Source organism: Pan troglodytes, chromosome 9 (assembly GCF_028858775.2).
Source record: "Pan troglodytes isolate AG18354 chromosome 9, NHGRI_mPanTro3-v2.0_pri, whole genome shotgun sequence".
Lineage (NCBI taxonomy): Eukaryota > Metazoa > Chordata > Mammalia > Primates > Hominidae > Pan > Pan troglodytes.
Window position 1 is genome coordinate 122,369,555 of NC_072407.2, and position 25,631 is coordinate 122,395,185.

Consider the following 25,631-nt stretch of genomic DNA (forward strand, 5'->3'; position numbering starts at 1 on the left):
TTATAAATTGTTATGTGCTGCATAAATATGGTTTATGTTAATGAGTTTATGCCTGATGTCCATTGAGGTGTATAAAAACATTTCTTTAGCTTTCTAGGTTATATTTTTTGCTCATTCCAGTATAAATTTTACTTAAAAAATTAAATCCTGGGATTCTAGCAATAAATTACTTACCCAATAGTAAGGGCATAGCTAAAAACTTAAAGTAAAGCATAAAAACCTCTGCATATCCAAAACAGATGTAAATTTGACATCACATCTGTAAAGCCTGGGTGTATGTAACAGAGTTCCTGCATGTCCTACTTTCTAATGTGTATTCTGGATATAATAAAAGTGATATCAAATCAGAGCAGTTTAGAAACAGCTAAAGAAAGGAAGGGAAAAGCTAGGAAGCTATTATAAGCAAATACATAGGCAAGTGAGATATAATAGATGACTTTCTGATAGAGAGCAATAAGATTGAAGAGCCTTAGAAAGTGTTTATATGTAAAATTCCTCCAAATTATAACACTTGTGAGTATTATACATAGCAAAACTAGTTTTTAGAACACCAAAACACTGTGAAATAATTGATAATGATTTCCATGGGAGGGTTAAATTGGGAGACAAGTGTGAAATACATTTAAAAGTTCTATTGAAATATCTAAGAAAAAAGTTTTGCCATATCTATTACTGACTCTGATTATGGTGTTTTGTGTGTTTTTTTTTTTTTTTGAGACGAAGTCTTGTTCTGTCACCCAGGCTGGCGTGCAGTGGCGCAATCTCGGCTCACTGCAACCTCCGCCTCCCAGGTTCAAGTGATTCTCCTGCCTCAGCTTCCCTAGTAGCTGAGACTACAGGCATGTGCCACCACGCCCGGCTAATTTTTTGTATTTTTAGTAGAGACTGGGTTTCGCCATGTTAGCAAGGCTGGTCTTGATCTCCTGAACTCGTGATCTGCCCGCCTCAGCCTCCCAAAGTGCTGAGATTACAGGCATGAGCCACCATGCCTGGCCTGATTATGGTGATTTTTGCTGTCTAGATTCCCGCCCCCCGCAATATGTCTACTGAATTCCTGTCCATTCCTCCAAATATTTTCTACTAAAATTTACTACTTATTATTGATTGTGTTCTTCCCTGTTATTGTGGAATATTTTTTGGTCATACTCATTTTGTAAAGTTAATTTAAAATTGCATTTTATGTTCTAGCATATTCACTAAACCCTGCCTAGTTAGTGTCATCTTAAAATATGAAGATCTAGGCCAGGTGCTGTGTCTCACACCTCTAATCCTAGCACCTTGGGAGGCCAAGGCGGGCGGATCGCTTGAGCTCAGGAGTTTAAGACCAGCCTGGGCAACATGGCGAAACCCTATCTTTAAAAAAAAAAACATTGCAGCTACTTGTGGGGGCTGAGGAGGGAGGATTGCTTGAACCCAGGAAGTCGAGGCTGCAGTGAGCTGAGATCGTGCCGCTGCACTCCAGCCTGGGTGACAAAGTGAGACCCTAATTAAAAAAAAAAAAAGAAGATTTAAAAAATTTACATTTAAGAAATTAATTAAACATAGCCACTAATAGATGGTTGATTTTAACACTCCTCTAAATAAAGAAAATATATTCTTGGAGTTATAAATTTTATTTGCTTTTAAGTAATATCTGATCTTACTAGTAATTACTTGCTATCTGAAAACGGCATCATTCTTTTGGATTTTTAGGGCAGTCATAGAAATGACAAATTAGTTTTTTTTTCTGTGGAGACATGATGTAGCAGATGATGGGACAGTCTTACATAACTGGATCTTTTAGAACTATCGAAGATTAAGTAGTAAAATGGTATAAAAAGTTTCTTGACAATGTTATTTTCCCTTCCCTTCCCTTTTTCCGTCTCCCCACCCCAAGCTGGTTCCTATGTAGCTCTCACTGTTCAGGGACGCCCACCTGGGTCGCCCCAGATTCCACTTGCCGACTCTGAAGTAGAGCCGTCAGTCATTGGACATATGTCTCCCATCATGACATCTCCTCACTCACCTGGAGCATCTGGGAATATGGAGAGAATCACTAGTCCTGTGCTCATGGGGGTAAGAATGGGGAAATTTCTTAGTTAAATGCTCAGTCTTATAAGGGTGTGTTTACTTTATATGGAGAGTTTTCAAGTATTCGGCTGATGAACTAATTAAATTTAAGATTTTAGAAAATGATTTACTAATATAAAAATTACATAATAGGAATGATTAGAATATTGTCATAGCAGATTTAATTTAACAAGTATTAAACACCTGCCATATGTAAAACAATGTGCCACCCACAGAAATATAGTTAAGGTACTCTATGTTCAAGATTATAGTCATCTTAGAATGTGTACTTTTAGGAGGGCGGGGATTTTTGTTTATTTTGTTTACTGTTATGTTTCCAGTACCTGAAATATTGCTTAGCATGTAGAAGGTGCTTAACAAAGCTTTGTTGATTGAGATTAAATCAAGAGTATACAAGTAACTATAATACAAGGCAGAATGTAGACATTATGAGGGCAAAAAAATGCTAAGTTCTATGAGGATTCAAAGGAGGGAGAAAGCACATAGAAGAAGAACAATAAATAGAAGGAGCCAAAAAAGCATCAAATATTGTGGAGAAGTAGCTAGGATTTTTGGTTGGTTGGTGCCTGTTAAGGATGTGCATAGTGGGAGATGAACTTGAAAATAGTAGGTTGACTATATATTTTGAAAAGTCACATCTCCCAAGCTAATATACATGTAACTAGATAAGCAGTAAGAATCCATTCAATGTTGTTTCTTTTTAAGCAAAAGAGTACATGATTATCCTAGGATTATAGGAAGACTAATTTGGTAAAATATTATAGGGTTGTGAAACAAGGAGGGATGATGGGTGATGAATTAGGGAGCTGTCTTCATATTTCAGGTAAGAGGTACTGGGAGTTTGAGCTATGCATGGGGATCAATAGTAAAGATCCAAATGAGGGAAAGTAAAAGATACTATTCTTATACTAAGACAACTTCATTTCTCCAATATCAATATTTAGTGTTCTCTTGAATCCAGTTTAGTAAAAATGAAATAGAAGGGCAGACATTTCCTTGTAGTTTCTTATAAGTGTCATGTCTGAAAGCCTGTCCACATAACCCGGAAGTAAATACCTAATAGGTATTGATAATTGGAGCCGAGGCAGAACTTTGTATGCCACATTTTCTCTGTTTATTTTAGCTTCATTTTGTCTATACTGGTTGTTGTTTGTTTTTTATCTTTTTCTTTTCTAGGAGGAAAACAATGTGGTTCATAACCAGAAAGTAGAAATTCTCAGAAAAATGTTACAGAAAGAACAGGAACGGCTACAGGTATTAAATGAGAAGTAGGGCTGTTTACAGGCCAATAAAAATGTGAGTGGGCATGGTTGAGTTGGTGTTTATCAGTCACAATCAAGCAGCATTGTAACCAATGCCATTAGTTATATTATTGATTAAGAATGGACTATTTCTGTATCTTTTTTACATAAGTAATTAATTCTGAAAATATTTTTATAACTTTTCAGTTATTGCAGGAAGATTACAACCGAACACCTGCCCAAAGATTGCTAAAAGAGATCCAAGAGGCCAAGAAACACATTCCTCAGCTGCAAGAGCAGTTATCCAAAGCCACAGGCTCTGCTCAGGTAGCATCACTATTACAAGTGCTACCCAACTTTTTGCAGGAGAATTTTCTTCTGGGAATGTGTCAGAGAATGTTGCAGTTGCCTTTTTTAAAGTTATTTTTCTAGCGTAGGACAACAGGATGTCCTGTTAAGGATGTTACAGAAGTAATGATTAACAAAAATAAATGTGGGCGTCTGATTGTTTGCTTGCTCATGAGATCACATTTCTTTGTTCCATAATAATTTAAAAAAGAATTGAGTGCTTTTGCTTTGATGTGACAAACTACTAAAATGTATTTAGATATATATATATTTATATTTTTTGTGGTTCATTCTGCCATCTTAAAACAGAATTGCAGTTGATATGTTTTTAAATAGGAATTTAAGAATTTAAAACAGGCATTGAGCTAAATATATGGACAAGCATTTTCTTATTTAATCTGCATAACATCTCTGAGGTTACTTATGGTTGTTTTCCTCCAGTTTACATATATACTTAGAGAGAGTTAGAGAGATTAAATGACTTGTCTGAGGTCATATAGCTGCAAAGTAATAGAACTGGAATTCAAACCCAGTCTGAGGATTTAAAAGCACATTCATACTCTTAATGACTATATTTTTATTGTAATTTAAAAATAGATTTCAGTAGAATTTGCTGTATAGTTATAAGCTATAGAGATAATGGTCTCATAAGAAAAAAAAAGCTCAGCATTTATATGTTAACCAGACTTACATTCTGTAATATTCAGATTTGGGATATGTAAAGCACCTTGTACTTCATCTTAAAGCAAAGTAGATAAATTGCCTATACATTTAAAATAGGTAAAAGCTGTTTTTTTGTCACTGTTCCCGAGTTAAATCTGAAGGGAAGGCTGCATATTCGCAAAAGAATTCTTTGAGATCATCTAGCCTAATCTGCTTACTTTCTGATTTAAAAAAATTATGTTATAATTGAGAAACCTAGGGTCTAAACTGGTTAAATCACCTATACAAGGCCATACAGTATGTAAGGTCCCCTGACATCCTGGTTTAGTGTACTTTTCATTCCATTGTTTTTTTCATTACCTTCAGTCCCAGTAGCGATGTCACATTTTGAGTGTTACATCTCAGTAATGTTGACAGTTTTATGTTATTACTAGGCAAATATAATATTCTTACCCTGTTTGGACAGCAATCTAAATGCTTATAACCTGGCCAGGCGCGGTGGCTCACACCTGTAATCCCAGCACTTTGGGAGGCCGAGGCGGGCAGATCATCTGAGGTCGGGAGTTTGAGACCATCCTGGCCAACATGGTGAAACTCCGACTCTACTAAAAATAAAAAAATTAGACAAGCTTGGTGGTGCATGCCTGTAATCCCAGCTACTCGGGAGGCTGAGGCAGGAGAATGGCTTGAACCATGGAGGCGGAGGTTGCAGTGAGCCGAGATCCTGCCACTACACTCCAGCCTGGGTGACAGAGCAAGACTCCATCTCAAATTAAATAAATAAATAAATGCTTATAACCTGATCTAAATGCTTATAATAATTTATGTTATAGCATTATGTCCTAGAATTGGCCATTGATTGACACTCTGAAGCATTGGAAGGTAGTTAACAAGAAACTATAGGGTAATAACCTTTATTAATGGGCAGACAATATAAATTATATAAATATAAATTATATAAATTAACAAACCATTTTATCTTTTTGCTATATTTAGAAGTTTGAACTTATATTCTTTTTACCAAAATATCACTTGCCCTGTCTTTAAGGTCATGACATTTTAGAATACTGGAATTAGTAGTTATTTATGGATTTTACTCGTAGAATTTTAAACATACTTGAGCATATCAGAATGTCCAACTTTTAGTAGTCTCCACGTAGATTGTAGTACCACTATTTCTTTATGCAGCAAGTAATGGAAGTTTTCTTTTATGTGTTTGTGTGCGTGTGTTTTTCTTTAATCTGTTTTAGGATGGAGCTGTAGTTACACCCTCCAGACCTTTAGGGGACACCCTAACAGTCAGTGAGGCAGAAACAGATCCTGGAGATGTACTGGGCAGGACTGACTGTAGCAGTGGAGATGTTTCTCGGCCCAGTAGTGACAATGCAGATGTAAGCATTCAGTTTTCTAAATCTTTTTTCTTCTGTATTCTTCTTTACAGCCCCTTTCTAGATTTGACTTTAAGTGATGTGAATTAGAGGTGTCTTAGCACTTTTTACCATCCCCATTTTTAATGTACCAATTTGATAAACAGAAATCTGGATACTGTTATATATAAGCTTTTAATTCCAGAGTTCACTTTTTCCCTTGAACACCCATTGCCAACTGTTTCTTTTACAGGGATGGAATTTCCCAGCAGGCATCTTGTTCGTGGGTAGAGAAGTTACTAATGCCAGTGCATTCTTACTGAACCGAGAGACCAACTGTTGATATCTTTAAGAGCATGTTAATATTCCATTTGTGGTCAGAGTGACTCAGTCTTGAATCATGGGGCACTTTGCCATTACCAAGAGGAAAAACCTTAGTCCTGTTAGATAGGCTTCAGTTAATAGCCCAGGTTTAGTAACAGCACTTTCTTGATTAACCCAGAAACTGCCAGATGAACATGACTATCTGTTAAGATGATAATAAAACATTTTAAGCTGAATATGATGTAACACCATAGACATATGAATACTTAAAAGCTAAGTTCAGTATTACTTACTCAGCAATACTTTGTAAATTGTATGCAGTGGTAGGAATAATGACTTAAATGTAGATCACCCTCTTTAAAAGTGATGAGGGAAGAAGTCTGAACGAATGTTTTGTAATTGTGGGTCATGAAATCAACTTTGTGGGTTGTATTTCTTTTTTAAAAAAAGAATAGGAAATACAGTGCTTTGCATATAGAAGAGGTGTCACTTCTTGGGACTTTTGTTACATATACACACATCTACTATTTAACAATGTGAAGTTTCTCTCTTATTGAAGGTTGTTGTTGGGGGATTGTTTTGTTTTGTTGTTTTTTAAAAAGGAAGCCGTGGTCTAAGCCATCATTCAGGCTATCTCTTGAGGCTTAGGCCCAATGACCCAGTTCCTCATGCAAAAAACAAACTGAGGATTTGTGGGTTTTTTGTTTTGTTTTGTTTTGTTTTGTTTTTTAAGGTAGTGATAGGAGTCTTGTGATTGGGTTAGCTAAAGGTTTTAATGGAAAATTTCAATTTGGGCTCAAGGAAAAAATGGTAGTCGCTAATATTTGTTGGGTATATGTCCCATACACGGTGATAAGGTTTTATGTTCCTTAGTTAATTCTCAAAACAGCCTTATGAAGTAGTACTGTTGTTACTGTAACTTTACAAAAGAAAAAATTGAGGCCAAAGGGAGTTAACTAACTTTCCAAACTTATTCAGGCAATAGGTGATCTACTTCCACCTAGCTCCAAAATACCAGTAATCTAAATATAAACAAAAGCACTGAGGTTTGAAAATGCATAACATTTTGAGAGAGCAGTGAGAATTTTAGGGCAACCTGGCATATTAGGGTTATAGATGGAATGGCTAGAGATTATCTTAGAAGCCAAATCATGAATCCAGGTTATAAAGGGCTTCAACTTGTTCTAGCAGTACATACTGCTTTTGGGAATGCTTTTCGTACTCTTCTTTTTGTTTTAGTAATGCGTCTCCTCGCTGTTTTCATGTCTTGTCCCTACCATGAGTTGGGAAGTTCCTTGAGAGCAGAGGGACTGTCTTGTCTGACTTTATGTTTCCAAAGTGTAGCAAATTGTAGGCATTCAGAGCAAATGATACGAATGAGAAATTTGAATTTTATCTTGTATTTAGAGGAATGTTACAATAAAACATATGACTTAGAAATATAACCTTATAAAAGAGTGAATTGTTGGCTGGGCGCCGTGGATCACGCCTGTAATCCCAGCACTTTGGGAGGCCAAGGCAGGCCAGTCACAAGGTCAGGAGTTCAAAACCAGCCTGGCCAACATAGTGAAACCCCGTCTCTACTAAAAATACAAAAAAAAAATTAACTGGGTGTGGTGGCACACGCCTGTAATCTCAGCTACTGCAGAGTCTGAGGCAGGAGAACTGCTTGAACCAGGGAGGCGGAGGTTGCAGTGAGCCAAGATCGCGCCATTGCACTCCAGCATGGGTGACAGAGCAAGACTCCATCTCAGGGGTGGGTAAAAAAAAAAAAAGAGTGAATTGTTTAGTATAGAAATAGGCATTCCAATCAATTAAGACTGTTTGACATGTAATTGATACTTAGTATTTGAATACATGAAATCAATGAATAAAGTGGGCTTTATCTTGCATGCAGAAGAGAGACACCATCAGAAACATATCTGTGGAAAATGATTTGGTGTAAAGAGGGAGATCTGTAAGAAAAGAAGACTGCTTGGCTTAATAGGAACTTTAACAAATGTGTGCTGAATGGATAATAGTTAGCATTTATTCAATACCTACTTTGTGCCAGAGGTTGTACCCAATGCTTTACAGATACTCTTTTTTAACACTCATAATAATCTTAAAAAAGCAGTATCACCATTTCATAGATGAAGAAACTGAGGCCAAATAAATAAATGAATATTGTGGAAATCTGAGTGAGAAATGATAAAGTCCAAGCTAGGCTATCTTCTGAACACATAACACACAGGTTTAATTTCTACAAGTGTCTGAGGCTAAAGATGTGTTGCTTTTAGCTTATGGATTTCCATGTTTGTTTCAATTTTAAGTATGGAGGACCCGGTCTGCTTTTGTTGTTGTTTTAACAGTACTTTGAGTCGCTGTTTTACATTTTATCTTTTGAATCAGTGCTTTTAACTTTTTTCATTGTCTTCTCATTTTTATAAAATAATTTCCTGGTGGTGTTTGTGAAAGTTCCCTGCTTTTGCTTACCTTGGAGAAGGCTTTAAAGAATGCCCTGATACCCAGTTCTCACAAGAGAAGCAACTTGGTAACAAATCATCATCTGAAATTCAGAGCATCTATCATTTTGATTTTCAGTTTGTGAGTGATATTTTTGAAAAATTATTTATTTTGGAAAAATTTTAAACATATTCAGAAGTAAAGACTAACATAATCCTCCTCATGTCCCTGAGAACCTAGTCTCAGCAGTTTTGTTTGTACCCCCTATTCCTCACATCCTCCAAACACCAGATTAAAGTAAATCCAAGGCATTCGTTTATTAATATGTCTCTCTCTAAGAGATAAGAAGTTTTTAAAATATAGCTATAATATTCTTATTAAATCCTAAGAATTAATATTTTCTCAATACACAATTTTATTACCTTGTTTTATAATGATCTTTTTACAGTTTATTTGATTCAGGATCCAGTCAAGGCTTTCATATTGCCATTGGTTAATAAGTCATTTTAAGTCTTTATAATTTATAATAGTTTCCTTCTTTTTTTTCCTTGGCCATTTGTTGTTGTCGTTGTTGTTAAAGAAATTGAGTCAGATGTTCAGTAAAACAATCCATTTTCTAATTATATTTTCATGGTGTCATATGACATGTTCCTTTATCTAAATTTTCTTAAAACTCCTAGTTAAATCTACAAGTCTTGATCACATTAGGTTTGATAGTTGTTATTTGGAATAATTCATAGATGATACTATGTACATCTCATTATATCACATCAGGATGTGAATGGCTGTCTTACTGTGGTTGTAAGCTTAAGGTGTTTAGGTGATATCAACATGATTTCCTTCATTATAACGTCCCCTATCAAGCTTTTTTTTTTTTTTTTGAGATGGAGTCTCGCTCTGTTGCCCAGGCTGGAGTGCAGTGACGCAATCTCAGCTCACTGCAACCTCCGCCTCCCGGGTTCGTGCCATTCTTCTGCCTCAGCCTTCCGAGTAGCTGGGACTACAGGTGTCTGCTACCATGCCCGGCTAATTTTTTTTGTATTTTTAATAGAGACAGGGTTTCACCGTGTTAGCCAGGATGGTCTCGATTTCCTGACCTCGTGATCCACCCGCCTCGGCCTCCCAAAGTGCTGGGATTACAGGTGTGATCCACCACTCCCGGCCCCCAAGCTTTTGTGAAATGTTTTCACATGCCATTTATGATCAAAACGCCTAGATCCATTGTTTAATTCAGAGTTTCAAAAGGATATTATTATAATTTTGTCAGTATTTCTGTATTTATTACATGGAGTTATGTTACAAAAAATGATTTCCCTTACTAGCTAATAGGTTACCCTAAAATACAGCTTATACAGAAAATGTAGGGTAAATACTTCTCTTGATTCTTTTCAGAAGAGTCTTTTCAGGAGAGATGATACTTTTACAAACTCCAAAGGTGACAAGTGGGAAGGGTATATGTGTGTAATATTTTGAACTCATAGATTTCAGTATGAGTTACTCTTTTCTTTTGTTGGTGGGAGCCCCCTCAAATTTTCTCCTGTGTTCTTTTGACATGCCCCTCCAATATCTTTGATAGCTTTCTTGCTTTTTGTGACAGAATTATTCTAATCTTTTATATATCTTCTCCAAGACCTGAAAGTCATTCATTTCTCCAAGGTGGGGCATACATTTGAAAGTGCTGTTTTCTCTTGGTAACAGAAATATCTTGTGATACCACCAAGATATCTTGCTATATGCATAGGTAAAATGTATCTTCCCTATTGGCACTCGTTAGGTCTCTGGTTCCTCATTTTCATTGCTCTAAAGAATGTCTCCCGTTGCTTTGGGGTGTTCCTCATCTCCACAAAGTGAGTTTCTGTGTCTCATATAGTTTATATTTTATACAGAAGTTCTCAGTATTTGTGGACAGCATCTGTGGATTCAGCAAACCATGGATCAAAATATTCAGGGATAGAAATGCATCTGTACTGAATATGCACAGACTTTTTTCCTAGTCATTATCCCCTAGACAATACAGTATAACAACTATTTATACAGCATTTATGCTGTATTAGGTATTATAAGTAATCTAGAGATTATTTAAAATATATAGAAGATTTGCATATGCAAATACTATACCATTTTATATCAGGGACTTGAGCATCCATTCCCCCACAAACACTAAAGAACAACTGTATTAGCTATTATACAATACCATATAAATGTATTAAAATCCACCTTTCACATGAAGCGAGTAACAGAATAGTAGAAGCTTAATTGTACTCATAAGTAGGGCAAAATGCTTTTAGCTTGGATAGAAAGGATAGTTTGAGAAGGTAAGGATTAAGGAAGATAAATAAAGAGAGTTTGATTTTGACATAATGAGTTTGAGGTATGCAGTGTATCTAGTTATTTGGTAGAAAAGTAACCTCCAGGCCTGGAGATTAGGTAAAATTGTTTTGTTGATTCTGTATTGTTTATCAATATAAAATTGAAAAGGTGAGAGAATAAGTGACTTGCCAAAGTAAGGAAAAAGTAGCAGAACCAAGCATTTTATGAAAGATATTTAGTAGTTGTAAATACAAATATGAAATTCAGAACAATTTTTTTTTCACACTTTTTCCCCTCATCTCCTTTTGGTGTGCCTATTGAAATGAACTGAAGATTTTGTTTTTTTCATTAGAGTCCCAAGAGTGGCCCAAAAGAGAGAATTTATCTAGAGGAAAACCCAGAGAAAAGTGAAACAATTCAGGACACTGTGAGTATGAAATCCATGCAATGATAGTGCTGTCTTTGGCTTTCCTTATACTTAAAGTATGGTATAGACACATCTGATGTTTGCATATTTTATTTTTTATTTTTTGGAAAAAAAAATTAAAATTTATTAAAGAAACTTAATAAAGATTTGAATAAGTCAAGAGATATTCCATGGTTTGTAAGTATTCTTAGGTTCCTTAGTATTTGTCGTGGTGGTAACATAAAATGTACTAGTTTAACCATTTTTAAGTGTATAGTGGCATTAAGTATATTCACATTGTTGTGCGACCATCACTGCCAACCATCTTCTCCAACTGCAACTTGGTACCCCGTAAACACTAAGTCTACATTTCCCCCTTCCCCCTAGCCCCTGGCAGCCACCATTCTACTTTCTGTCTCTATGAATTTGACTACTTTAGATACTCATGCAAAAAGAATGATACAATGTTTATCCGTTCATGACTGGCTTCTCTCACTTAGCATATGTCTTCAGCTTTCATCCGTGTTGTAGCATGTGTCAGAATTCCTGTCCTTTTTGAGACCAAATAATATTCCATGACATGTATATACACCACATTTTGTTTATCTGTCCGTTTGTCAGTGGGTACTTAGATTGCTTCCACTTTTTGCTATTGTGAATATGCTGCCTTGCCTTCAGTTTTTGTGGGTGTTCATCAAGAAGAAGAATTGTTTGATCTTACATATTCTTAATTGCATGCTTTTAAGCACTCTGATTTTATCTTCTAATTACATTTATTTACAGTTTTGTAGTAAAAGATACAACAGCATTTTGTCATCTTTTTATTGTCAGCAACATAAGGACTATTGAAAAATCAGAGACATCAAATCAGTTATAAAATCAAAATTGTCTGACTACTGCTCTAAACTAATTTATGTTGTTTCACCTAATTTCTTTTTTTTAATTTTTTAATTTTTCCTTTTTTTAGAGAGGGAGTTTCGCCATGTTGGCCAGGCTGTTCTCAAACTCCTGACCTCAGGTGATCCACCCGCCTCAGCCTCCCAAAGTGCTGGGATTATAGGCATGAGCCACAGTGCCCGGCCAGTTTCACCTGATTTTTTTTTGGAATATTAAAGCCTTGAGGTTAAAGAAAATAGTAAGAGTTGTTAAAAGGCAGAATTGTGTTTAGGAGACTCAATATGTAGTGTTGCAACACTAGGAGGAAAAACTACAGGTACATATTATTCACTCAGTTTAAAACTTGCGGATCTGTTTATACAACTTCAGCTATAGCCACTATAACTGCTGTGCAAATGACTCTCAAATCATAGGCCTACCCTTCTTTGCTGAACTCCATCCAGATCTTGCAATGTTAAACTGCTGTTAGATTTAAGCCAAACTCATTTTTTTCCTATTTCTTCCAAAAATTTTATTCCCCAATCCTATATGGTCTTTAATTTTAGTACTTATGGTCTTCAGACATCCTGTATGTATGTATGTATTTATGTATGCATGTATTTGTGTATGTATATATGTATGAATGAGACAGAGTCTTACTCTGTTGCCCAAGCTGCAGTACAGAGGTTAACTGTAACCTCAAACTCCTGGGCTCAAACTATGTACCCACTTTGGCCTCCCAAGTAGCTAAGACTATAGACACACGCCACCACGCCTGGCTAATTTATTTTGGTTTTTTTAGAGATGGGTCTTGTTGTTTTTCCCAGGCTGGTTTCAAACTCCTGGCCTCAAGTGATCCTCCCTCCTTGACCTCCCAAAGTGCTGCGATTACAGGCCTGAGCTACCGTGCCCAGCACTCGTGTTTATTATTTTATATATTAATGCCTCTGTACTGCCGTTTTTGTGCTGAATCCAACTTTGTGAGTTGACAAATGGAGGAGCTACTGCATGGGAAACTATCTGACAATCTACAATTTATTCTTAGAATTTTGTTATCTTTGTTTCTATAGCAGTGTTTGTGAGGTTACTTGATGATTTTAGAGCATTATATCAGTGATTTTTCAATCAAGAGTGATTATGCCTCCGTGGACATTTGACAAATGTCTGGAAACGTTTTTGATGTCTAGGACTGGGAGGCTGCAACTGGCATCTGGTGGGTGCATAGAGGTCAGGGATGCTGCTAAATGTCTTAGAATGCACGGGCTAGCCCCTACAGCCAAGAACTCTCTGGCGCAAAATGTCAACAGTGCCACAGTTGAGAAACCCTGCATTATACATTTATGAAAATTAATTAAAAATGAAAAAATAGAGTTCGATGATAGCCTTCAATTATGTATCATTAATGGAAATCTTGGGTTAGTACTTCTCAGGTATATTAACCTCTCTGCTAACTTTGTCTTACCATTTCTGCTCTTATTTTTCCTTTCTCCTATTGTCTTCATTCACTTTTTCTTTAATTTTTTAATTGTAACCATTTATGTAAGCCAACTTTATTTTTTTCTGTAAGAAGTTTTAAGTATGTATGAATTAATAAAAGAATGTACAGAAGTGTACAGAAAGTGTTAAAGTCAGATAACCAAGTGTATAGTGAGCAAAGGATATTTACTGTTTCCAAGGGGAGTGGTTTTTCCCCCCCAAAAAAAACTCGTTATTGTGGTCTTTTTCTCTGCCAGAGTGGTACATGGCCTTGAAAATTTGTGAACCCCTACTTTGAAAATAAAGTACTTCAAAGGAAATAAACAAAAAGAAATCTCACCATTTAAGTGAACCATGTCTTTTTGATGGGTTGGCTTTATTCTTTTTCTAAATTTGACCACCAGGTAATTTTTCTGTTTCTTTTCCCTGAATGTTGCCAGGACACTCAATCACTTGTCGGAAGTCCCTCAACCCGTATAGCACCTCATATTATTGGAGCAGAAGATGATGATTTTGGTACTGAACATGAACAGGTGATGACTTTTTTCTTTCTAAAAAATAAATTGTTACTTTCTGCAATATCTGATTTGTTGCAAAAATGAGCACGTTCTGGAGATTAAGATAACATTTGTAAGGATTTGAAGCTAAATCTTAGAACCAATAGCTCCTTGGGTTAATTGCTTATTTTAGCTTTGACCAACAGAAATGACCTTGCTTTTAAAGCCAGTGAGAGATCATTAATTTATGTTTAAGTACTTCATTTTATTGGGGTTGAGTGTGTTTCTTAAAATAGTATTTTTTTAAAAAATTTCAAATCCCAGTTCATTGGTGCTATAAAGGAATATGATTAGCTAGATTCTTGTCCTTGTATCCTGTGATCTTGCTAAATTCACTTATTATTTCTTGGTGCTTTTAAAAATAAGTCTTTTGGAGTTTTCTACATAGATAAATATGTTGTCTATAGTTTTTATTTCCTTATTTTCAAGCTGTTTATCTTTTATTTCTTGTTCTTGCCTTTATTGCACTGGCTAGGACTTCCACTATGAGGTTGAATCAGAGTGACAAGACATGCTTGCCTTATTCCTGCTATTAGGGAGAAAACACTCAGTCTTTCATCATTAAGTATGATGTTAGCTATAAGTATTTTTTAGAGGCTCTTTATAAGGTTAAGGGTTATTAGGTTAAGGAATACTCCTGGTTTGCTGAGAGTTTTTATCATCACTGGATGTTGAATTTTGTTGAATGAGATTATTATGTGGTTTTTCTGATTGTCTATTAATATGGTAAGTTATGTTGATTGATATTAGAATATTAAACTAGTCTCGCATTCCTGGAATGAACCTCAGTTGCTCATGATATGTTATCCCTTTTATATATTGTCGGTTTCAATTTGCCATATTTTACTGAGGATTTTTTACATCTTTGTTGATGAAGGATATTGGTGTGTTGTTTTTCTTTTTGTAATACATTTGTCTGGTTTGATAGTTGGGGGTAATGCTGGTCTTTAGAATGATTTGGGAATATGAAAATTGTGATGCTAGTTTACATTATTATTGTTTTCTGTGTTCAGTATATTTAGGGATTATACAAATATTCTAGGATTTGTCTTACTTAAAATCATACAACTTCATTTCCCACCATTTCTGCAATTAGCCCAGAAGAAAAGGATAAACAGCTATTTTATGATTGGGCAAAAAGCCTTCCACTGCATTTCTAGAAATGTTAGACTGTTTTTTACATACTGATTTGTATACATCCGAGCTACTTGATAATCGTCTCCTAAATTTCCGTTCTCCCAAAGTGGTCTTTCTTCTAACCTATCCCCAAGAGGTGGTTAATGTTCACAGAAAGAGGTTCCATAGCTTCTATTGCTAATAAATTTTAGTGAAGTTTTTTAAATCTTGAATTTTTTATAGGGAGATCAAAGTGAAATTTGGATAGCTATGTTCAGTTGAGCCTACTTTGCATTTAGTATTTGTATGGTGGAGTTACTGATGCATAATCATTTCTTCCTCTAGATCAATGGACAGTGCAGCTGTTTCCAGAGCATTGAATTACTAAAATCTCGCCCGGCTCATTTGGCTGTTTTCTTACACCATGTAGTTTCACAATTTGACCCTGCGACTTTGGTAATATATTTTACAATCTAGCAGATTCAGAGTTCTTCTGTTGATTCATGTGCCATAGAACTTTTCCTAGCTATACAACGAGTGGGCAGACTTCTTTCAGTTTTCCATATAAAGACAGATACAAAAGATAATTAAAACATTATTTTTAAAGACTTGGTTATATAGTAATAACTACATTGTTTATGGTGACCTACCTGTTCCAGACATTCCTACTCAATGATGACCTAGCAAATTACATTTTTCATGGTTCCTCATTTTGTCTTTTTCATTCCTTTCTCCACTACAGCTCTGTTATCTCTATTCAGACCTGTATAAACATACCAATTCCAAAGAAACTCGTCGCATCTTCCTTGAGTTTCATCAGTTCTTTCTAGATCGATCAGCAGTAAGTTGCCAAGTTAATGTTGTAATCTTTGCCTTAGTACATGGAATTATTGTCCTCCTGCTTCCTATCTTCCCTCCCATGTTTTTGGATTTTACTGTGCTTTCTCACACCTGTATTATATTTCAATTATTGATTACTCTAGACTTTTTTTTTTATCATTTCTAAAGTAGTTTAGGCATATGAATTCTCACAGTAGGTTTTAGGGGATTATATATATATATATATATATATACACACACACATATATACACACACACACATATTTGTGTTTTTTGCATGTGCATAATCAGAGTGAGGAAATGAAAAAGGGAATACATATATATTAAGACCCAAGGAATAATACTTGAATAACTGAACTCTGGGTGGCCTCTTTGAAGTTTGGAGGCATAATTTTAACTAAAAAGTGGCAGAAAAGATTTCACTTACACTGAAATAAATGATGATAATGTTATATTTTGTCATTAAAAGTGTTAATAAGGTTTTTAAAGTAGTAAGTTTTATTATTAGTCTTGTTATGGGTAAATAGCACCTAGCCCTTAATGCATACTGGATAATCATGCCGCAGGTCCCTAGTCCTTTCACATTTGCAGTTCCCTTAGATGACTGCTTCATGCTTTTTCCCTCCTAAAACCTCCATCACTTCCTTTCCTAGTCCTTTCTCAGCTGATAACCTTGACCTTATTGTTTCTCTGAGAAATTTAAAGTATATAGAAGAGAACTTCTACCAGATGTATCATCTGCCCTCATTATACCATACCATGTACTCTACTCTTTCTCCTGACTGTCCGTCTTTTTTTTTTTTTTGAGACAGAGTCTTGCTCTGTTGCCCGGGCTGGAGTACAGTGGCACAATTGCACCTCACTGGAAGCTCTGCCTCCTGGGCTCAAGTGATCCTCCTGCCTCAGCCTCCCAAGTAGCTGGGACTACAGGTGTACACCATCATGCCTGGCTAATTTTTGTATTTTGTAGAGCTGGGGTTTCGCCATGTTGCCCAGGCTGGTCTTGAACTCCTAGGCTCAAGCAATCTGCCTGCTTCATCCTCTTAAAGTGCTGCGATTACAGGCATGAGCCACCGCACCTGGCCTTGATTGTCCATCTTTTATCCAAGGCCAGCTCTGCTCCAGTTTACAGTGTATTTCCTTATACCTACTCAAAGATCTTACTCTAACAATTATCCTCCCTTCTCCTGCACCATCGGTTTTATATTTTCTACAGATAATCATTCACATTAGTGTGCAAATGTTGTTATTTTCCCTTTCTAAAAACAAACACACATTTTGGCTCTACTTCTCCCTCCAACTCCTGCCCCGTTTTCTTTGTATGCCTTTACAAAATTGTCTGTACACTTTCACATTCAATTACCTACTCAGTGACTTTCCTAACCAACCTACTTAAAATCTCAACCCTTTCACTTTGTCACTTTTTCTATTATTTTTGTCCATAGAACTTTTATTTAGTTAGTTAGTTTGTTTACACAGTCAGTCTTCTGTGCCTGCAGCTTCCACGGATTCAACTAACCATGGTTGAAAATATTCAAGGAAAAAAACAAAAGCCAATACCACAATAAAAAATGAAACAATTTTTAAAAAATATAGTATAACAACTATTTGCATAGCGTTTACATTGTATTAGGTATTATAATTAATCTAGAGATTTAAAGTATACAGCAAGATGTGCATAAGTTATATGCAAATACAGTGCCATTTTGTACAACGGACTTGAGAGTTCGCTGATTTTAGTATCCATGGGGGTTCCTAGAACCGGTACCACATGTGGATATCAAGGGATGACTATATTTCTACTCTCCTACCCTGAATATAAGTTTTATTAGGCCAGATATTTTTGTTCCGTTTGTTCGCTGCTGTGTCCCTAACACTGAACAGTTCCTGGGACATAGCGGGGTCACTTAAGTATGTGTTAAGTGAATTAGTGTTCTGATCCTACTCCCATTGTTTAAAATATTGTGTTATTTTTATTAAAATAATTTACTTTCCTAAAAAAATGACAATATATTGAAGCATGTTTGAATTTTGCATTTCTTAAGAGGGCACCAAGCTAAGTCAAAACTTTACATTTTGCTACACATGATCTATATATCAATATTAAAGTATAAGAAGAATCCTTACACTTTGATTAATTTGCTAATTATACTTTTATGCTACAGCTCACATTTATTTCATATAAACACCATCATACACAAATGAGCTTTTATTACTTTTTTGCACTTGAGCTAGAAATGCTTTTAAGAAAGTTGATTTGAGCTACTGCCTGTCAAAGAGAAAGTTTTAAAATCCATTTTACTTCAAATGAATATAAAGAGATCTTACAATTTTTAGCAGTGACTTATTTTCAAATTTAAAACTTCAGATCTTATAGGATGTGTTTAAATTCTGAAATTGTATGACTTAAATAGGTATACAATACAAAATAAGCAGGAAGAGGTTAAGATATTTTCTCTTAATGCAAAATAATAAAGTATTCCCCTCCATTAGTTTGGGGGTGGGGGAAAACAACAGACTGGTAATTATTATGCAAATATTATGGGGAAAATCCTAGCTAGGAATAAGTAAATTCTAAGATAGTCACCTTATTTGATTCAGTAGCCAGAACTGTAGATGGTTGCTGGAGATTTAAAACTCCAAAAACTCAACATTGACATTCAATATTTTCTCACTGGGAGTGTGACATTGTGAGGGCTCTTAAACTTTACATAGGAAAACGATTAGGAATATTATTGGTCTTCAGAATGAGCATCTCAAATATAGGAAAGAAAAATCATGGCTATATGTGAGTACATTTTTCATATGATAATATACACATAATTTAGGTTTTACCTATATTGATCTAAATGACATATAACTGATTATATTGACCAATGATTCTAGGAAGCCAAAGCCAAAGCCAGTATATTCATTAAGTGTGTCACAGAAGCATTCAGTCATCTAGCTAAACGACTGTAGACTTTTCCTTTATAGCATGATCCTCGGGAAAAGGGCTCATTTTCAAGTTTAAACGATAGAATGTTCTGGAGTTGTGAAATGTGAATGAATAAATGAGCTTGTACTTGATTGTGCTTGTAGAGTGGGTATCCAAGTTGTATCCCCTTACTTTACAGAAGTACTTATGTACATCTTCAAATATCTTTAGCGTTGTTACACCTTTTGTTTGCATTTCATTTTAGCACCTGAAAGTTTCTGTTCCTGATGAAATGTCTGCAGATCTAGGTAAGCTTGGAGCACTAACATCCTGGAGAATTACATCTTAATAGATATGTAGCTCAGCTCATCTGTTCAGGTTTTATCTGTCACATGGTGACTAGTTGATCACCTGAATCACAACAGAAAGACAGTCTATAATACATTTAAAGAGTAAATGAGGCCGGGCGTAGTGGCTCACGCCTGTAATCCCAGCAGTTTGGAAGGCCAAGGTGGGTGGATTACCTGACGTCAAGAGTTCGAGACCAGCCTTGCCAACATGGTGGAACCCTGTTTCTACTGAAAATACAAAAATGAGCTGGCATGATGGTGCATGCCTGTAATCCCAGCTACTTAGGAGGCTGAGGCAGGAGAATTGCTTGAACACAGGAGGCGGAGGTTGCAGTGAGCCGAGATTATGCCATTAACACTCCAGCCTGGGTGACAAGAGCAAAACTCTGTCTCAAAAAAAATAATAATATGGCTGGGCGCAGTGGCTCACGCCTGTAGTAATCCCAGCACTTTGGGAGGCCGAGGCGGGTGGATCACGAGGTCAGGAGATCGACCATCCTGGCTAACACAGTGAAACCTTGTCTCTACTAAAAAACAAAAAATTAGCTGGGCGTGGTGGCGGGCGCCTGTTGTCTCAGCTACTCAGGAGGCTGAGGCAGGAGAATGGCATGAACCCGGGAGGTGGAGCTTGCAGTGAGCTGAGATCGCGCCACTGCACTCCAGCCTGGGCAACAGAGCAAGACTCCATCTCAAATAATAATAATAATAATAATAATAATAATAATAATAATAATAGAGTAAATGAAATCAGAATTCTGGGATGAAATATACAAACTGCCCTGAAGAACTTCCCTCTGGCATATTCTAAGTTAATTTGTACGAAGTAGCATTGCTATGTTGCCAATTGTATGTTGCCCAGAACATACCTTTAGATAACATAATTCCTTTCATTTATGAAGAAAAGAGAAGACCTGAGCTCATTCCTGAGGATCTGCATCGCCACTATATCCAAACTATGCAAGAAAGAGTCCATCCAGAAGTTCAAAGGCACTTAGAAGATTTTCGGTAAGCTTAGTGGTAGATAGAATTTCATATGATTATTCTAAATTAATTTTTTTAGTTAAGAAAAAGTTGCTCATTAAATACTTAGCTTAGCACTAGATAAACCGTATGGTCTTATTGTTATTAAAACATAATGAACATCTGGAGCCAAAGGGTTAGAGTGGAACTGAGAGTCCAGACTCTCCATTCCAGGCACTTGCAGGATCTGAGCTCAGTGCTGTGTCTATGCTAAGTGTGTTCCTTTAAGATATTGTATGTGTTCTTGGAGTCATTGCTTCTAGAATTTTTTCCTCTGGTATCCTAGATGACATGGACCCATAAGTGGAAAAGTGACATTTTTCCTGTTCCTAGAAACCATAGCTGTGAAGACTGTGATGAAGCGTCCCCAGAATGAGGTAGTTTTTCTTTAGGCTACCTCAGGAAACTTCTCTATTCCCTTTAGGCAGAAACGTAGTATGGGACTGACCTTGGCTGAAAGCGAGCTGACTAAACTTGATGCAGAGCGAGACAAGGACCGATTGACTTTGGAGAAGGAGCGGACATGTGCAGAACAGATTGTTGCCAAAATTGAAGAAGTATTGTAAGTAATAGAAGTATATGTGGAAATGCCCTCTCTGCTGAGATACTAGTTATGCTTGAAGTACCCTTTGGGTAGGTTTAGAAAAACTGTCAGATTGTGTATGTGGAGCCGTTTATTTTGTCATAGTACTTGAGAAACTGGATTTTTTTTTTCTTTTTTCTGATACTTTTAGATAAATTTCTTGTGTTCCTTTTTCTGGGTGGTGGTAAATGGGTAACTCTAAAACTTCTAATCAGTGATCAAAAACAGGTTGATTACTTTCATTATTTTCAATTTATAGGCCTTGGAAATATTTCTTGCCATGAAGCATATACAGTTGGTGACATGAGGGTGAAACAGATAAGGTTCTTTAGGGGATCAGGGTTCTTTTGGTATTTTATTGTAGGGTGTGGCCCAAAGCATTTGGCTCTGTTCTGTTATTTCAGGTATCTGAGTTAATAACAATTTTTAAGGCCAGGCATGGTGGCGCACTCCTGTAATCCCAGCACTTTGGGAGGCCGAGCGGGCGGATTACGTAAGGCCAAGAGTTCGAGACCAAGCTGGCCAACATGGTGAAACCCCATCTCTACTAAAAACCCCAAAATTAGCCAGGCATGGTGGCACTCCTGTAATCCCAGCTACTCAGGAGGCTGAGGCACGAGAATCACTTGCGCCCAGGAGGCGGAGGTTGCAGTGAGCCAGGATCATGCCATTGCACTCCAGCCTGGGTGGCAGAGTGAGACTCTGTCTCAAAAAAATTAATTAATTAAACTTCCATATTTCATTTTTAAATTTTTTTTTCTTTTTTTTAAGGATGACTGCTCAGGCTGTAGAGGAAGATAAGAGGTAACATAACTGTTTTTTTTCCCCTAGAATTTTAAGAAAAAAAGAACTATGTTTTTTCCTTTCAGCCCTAAATTACAATTTATTTCTTTTAACTTACAAATACAGTTTGTGGTCTCTCTCTGGTGGCTTGTATGTTATTTGACTAATATTCTACTGTTGTCCTGAGTAGAATTCTCTTCTCTGTGCAATGACTAGTTAGTTCTTTAGTGTTTGTTTGATTTATTTCAATAATTCCAACCTTGGGGTTTTGGAAATCATTTGATGTCTTTATTCTACCAACCCTCCCTTCTCAGAAGTCTTAATTTACTTGGTCCTTTCTCCTCCAGCTCCACCATGCAGTATGTTATTCTCATGTATATGAAGCATTTGGGAGTAAAAGTGAAAGAGCCTCGAAATTTGGAGCACAAACGGGGTCGGATTGGATTTCTTCCCAAAATCAAGGTAAGACTGAAATAATGTAATAGCATGTTCAGGCCTTAGGGCTTCTTTACATTTGGTTGCAGTGTCTTCCATCATCTTAGTATTTACTTAATCAGCAAATTAATGCTAGTCATACAAACATTTATAAGATACTGTCTCTGTTCTCAAGAAACTCAAAATACAGTGAGAAATCCAGACATATAAACTATTATTAGACAATGTGAAAAGTGAAATTAGCAGTTTACAAAGAGTGCTATTTCTGATTCTGTTCATGCCTTATACTTTCCTTTTACTTTGCCTAAACTAAATACCCCCTGTGTTGCTACATAATCGTCATGAACATCTTTAGTGGCAGTAGAGTATTCTGTCAGTTTGTAATTATTTGTGTTTTTGTTTAGTGTTTACTAGATTGTAAAGCTGTATGAGTACAAGGACCTTCTTTATTATTGTATTTTCAACTGTTAGCAAAATGCTTAGTAAATATTTGTTGAATGGATGAATGAATTGTTTAGAATAAGTTCCTGGTAAATGTGCTATAAAACTACCCTTTGATTTTCCAAAGCTGTCAGTGATAAAGAGTTTGAAGAAAACATCTTGAGTTTGAGGTGTACACGGTACTGTGTGCGAACTTTTAATTAGTGCTCTGTGTGCATACACACGTGTACGGGTTTTCATTTACACTTAACAATTTCTTTGAACTAACCATTAGCATTACACTATGAAAATCGCAAAAGAAATTTACTCTGTTACATATCTCTTATTTTTTGTACTTCAACTCTAGCAAAGTATGAAGAAAGATAAAGAAGGGGAAGAAAAAGGGAAGCGAAGAGGATTCCCCAGCATCCTGGGACCCCCACGGAGACCAAGCCGTCATGACAACAGTGCAAGTATGTTGAAGTTTGAAGTGCTGCATTTTCAGTACTCCAGGCCCTCTTCACATCAGAGGCTTCTTCAGCTAGAATGAATTTCTGGAGAAAGGAGTTGTTAAGATGATTTTACTGAATTCCCAATATGCCTTGTTTCCATTCAGTGTTATTTCTGAACTAAGTACCCCCTATGTTGCTACATAATTGTCATAAACATCTTTCGTGGGCTGGGCGTGGTGATTCATGCCTGTAATCCCAGCACTTTGGGAGGCTGAGGCGGGCGGATCACAAGTTCAGGAGATCGAGACCATCCTGGCTAACACAATGAAGCCTGTCTCTACTAAAAATACCAACAATTAGCCAGGCGTGGTGGCATGCGCCTGTAGTCCCAGCTACTCGGGAGGCTGAGGTAGGAGAATTGCTTGAACCTGGGAGGCAGAGGTTGTAGTGAGCCGAGACTGCACCACTGCACTCAAGCCTGGGTGACACTGGAGCGAGACTCTGCCTCAATAAAACAAAAAGAAAAGAAAAAAAAAAAAAACGAAAACACACATCTTTAGTGGCAGTATTCTGTCAAATGTCCGTAACATAGTTTACTTACCTCTTCTGATTCTGTTTCCATTCAACTTGTGTTTGTTAAATTTAAAAAAAAAAGTGTGTATAGATCTCTCCACCACACTGTTTAGTCTCTTTATACATATTTACTTAGTCTCCATATTTCTAAAATTTCTCCACCTCTCCATTGTACTTTATTTTCTGATTTCCCTTTCACCCCAGGCCCAATAAAGAGAGATAAGCTCACTTGAGATGGCTGCAGGAGAAATAGGGATGGTGGTACCATGGGGAGGGGTCATGTGATGGTTCTTATCTCAGGCAGTAGCACATTTGAAAATACTGAAGCCAGGTGCGGTGGCTCTTGATTGTAATTCCAGCACTTTGCAAGGCCAAGGCGGGAGGATCACTTGAGCCTGGGAGTTCGAGACCAGCCTGAGCTACATAGTGAGACCCTGCCTCTACAACAAGAACAGCCAAAATAAGCTGTGTATCATGGTGCATGTGTGTAGTCTGAGCTACCTGGGAGGCTGAGGTAGTATTGCTTTAGTCTGGGGAGTCCAGGCTGCTGTGAGCTATCATCTCGCCACTAAACTCCAGCCTGGGTGACAGAGTGAAACACTGTCTCAAAAAAAAAAAAAAAAGATATTGGCATGGTAGAGTGGTGGGAGTAGGATTGTGATAGTGAGTGTCCCCCACAATGACGAGTTCTCCCTCAAATGCCATGAGTGCCTCTTGTTGAGAAACATTGAGAAGGTGTGAAATTTTTAGAGGAAGTTAAAGAGATGGAGGATTTCACAGATGCTAACCGTGAGTTCCAAGGTATACAAAAGAAGAATTTGAGGAATTAAGAGATTAGGGTATAAAAAGCTGTGTGAGGGTGTAGAATGCTCTGGATATTGAACACCTGAGTGGGAGTCTTTGGCTTCTTGTGGTGACTTTGTGAACAAGGATAATTAGCAGGATGGAGATTGGTCTGGATGGTCTTTGAGGTACATTATGATGATGAAGGTGTGAGTGTTGGGGGAGAACTGGGGTGGGAGCTTACTAAGAACTCACAAAAATAAAGACTTCATCTTCATTCTTACAAATGAACACAGCTCCATGTCTCTCAGCATTCCTCCTCCCTCTGTCCACCATTCCTCTCCTTCTTTTCTCATGACCCTTCTTCTTTCCCTACATCCTCCTCTTCCTCGCTTTCATCGTCCTGCCTCCTCCCTCCTCCATCTCCTCATCTTTCTGCTCTACCTTCCTCTCCCTTTCTCTCTTTTCTTCTTCCTTCCTTCATCTGTCTGTCTGTATGTTTCTCTGCATAACAATCCACTATATATATTTTTTAGGGTCTACCATGTTTCACACATTTTACCAGATTCTTTTACATTGTCCTTTTTTGCTTTTAGCTAATTTGCAATGCAGATGATTTTATTTATTTTATTTATTTATTTTTGAGACGGAGTCTTGCACTGTCACCCAGGCTGGAGTGCAGTGGCGCAATTTCGGCTCACTGCAACCTCCGCCTCCCGGGTTGAAGCGATTCTCCTGCCTCAGCCTTCCGAGTAGCTGGGATTACAGGCATGTGCCACCACGCCCAGCTAATTTTTGTATTTTTAATAGAGACGGGGTTTCACCATATTAGCCAGGATGGTCTCGATCTCCTGACCTCATGATTCGCCCACCTCGGCCTCCCAAAGTGTTGGGATTATAGGCTTGAGCCACTGCACCCAGCCGCAATACAGATTATTAACCATCATTTTCTGATCAGTTGGCAGAGCCATGGAACTACAGAAGGCGCGCCACCCTAAGCACTTATCCACACCCTCATCTGTGAGTCCTGAACCTCAGGACTCTGCCAAGTTGCGCCAGAGTGGGTTAGCAAATGAAGGAACAGACGCTGGATACCTGCCTGCCAATTCCATGTCTTCTGTAGCTTCAGGGGCCTCTTTTTCCCAGGAAGGAGGGAAAGAGAATGATACAGGTGAGCTATTACTGTAGTTCAGCTTAACTAAGCATCAAGATTTTAAAACAAACACACTAACTGAAAAATAGAGTGGCAAGTTAATCAAGACTAAATCCCAGTTTA

General features: G+C 37.0%; 1 protein-coding gene across 8 annotated transcripts in view; it reads left to right on the plus strand.

Moving 5' to 3' along the window:
• Positions 1 to 25,631, plus strand: part of ARHGEF12 (Rho guanine nucleotide exchange factor 12) — a 152,754-nt gene that overhangs the window by 89,939 nt on the left and 37,184 nt on the right. For 4 of the 8 annotated variants that reach the window (XM_016922157.4, XM_016922155.4, XM_063784575.1 and 1 more), the window contains 15 exons: positions 1,877 to 2,055; positions 3,247 to 3,324; positions 3,519 to 3,638; positions 5,573 to 5,713; positions 11,121 to 11,195; positions 13,967 to 14,059; positions 15,545 to 15,655; positions 15,942 to 16,040; positions 19,222 to 19,264; positions 20,206 to 20,311; positions 20,751 to 20,888; positions 21,681 to 21,713; positions 22,040 to 22,154; positions 22,915 to 23,020; positions 25,314 to 25,526. In XM_016922157.4, coding sequence (XP_016777646.1) covers positions 1,877 to 2,055; positions 3,247 to 3,324; positions 3,519 to 3,638; positions 5,573 to 5,713; positions 11,121 to 11,195; positions 13,967 to 14,059; positions 15,545 to 15,655; positions 15,942 to 16,040; positions 19,222 to 19,264; positions 20,206 to 20,311; positions 20,751 to 20,888; positions 21,681 to 21,713; positions 22,040 to 22,154; positions 22,915 to 23,020; positions 25,314 to 25,526 — 1,650 coding nt within the window. The remainder of the gene's footprint in view (positions 1 to 1,876; positions 2,056 to 3,246; positions 3,325 to 3,518; positions 3,639 to 5,572; positions 5,714 to 11,120; positions 11,196 to 13,966; positions 14,060 to 15,544; positions 15,656 to 15,941; positions 16,041 to 19,221; positions 19,265 to 20,205; positions 20,312 to 20,750; positions 20,889 to 21,680; positions 21,714 to 22,039; positions 22,155 to 22,914; positions 23,021 to 25,313; positions 25,527 to 25,631) is intronic. The other 4 variants (XM_016922158.4, XM_054662782.2, XM_063784576.1 and 1 more) reach the window with 1 other exon arrangement.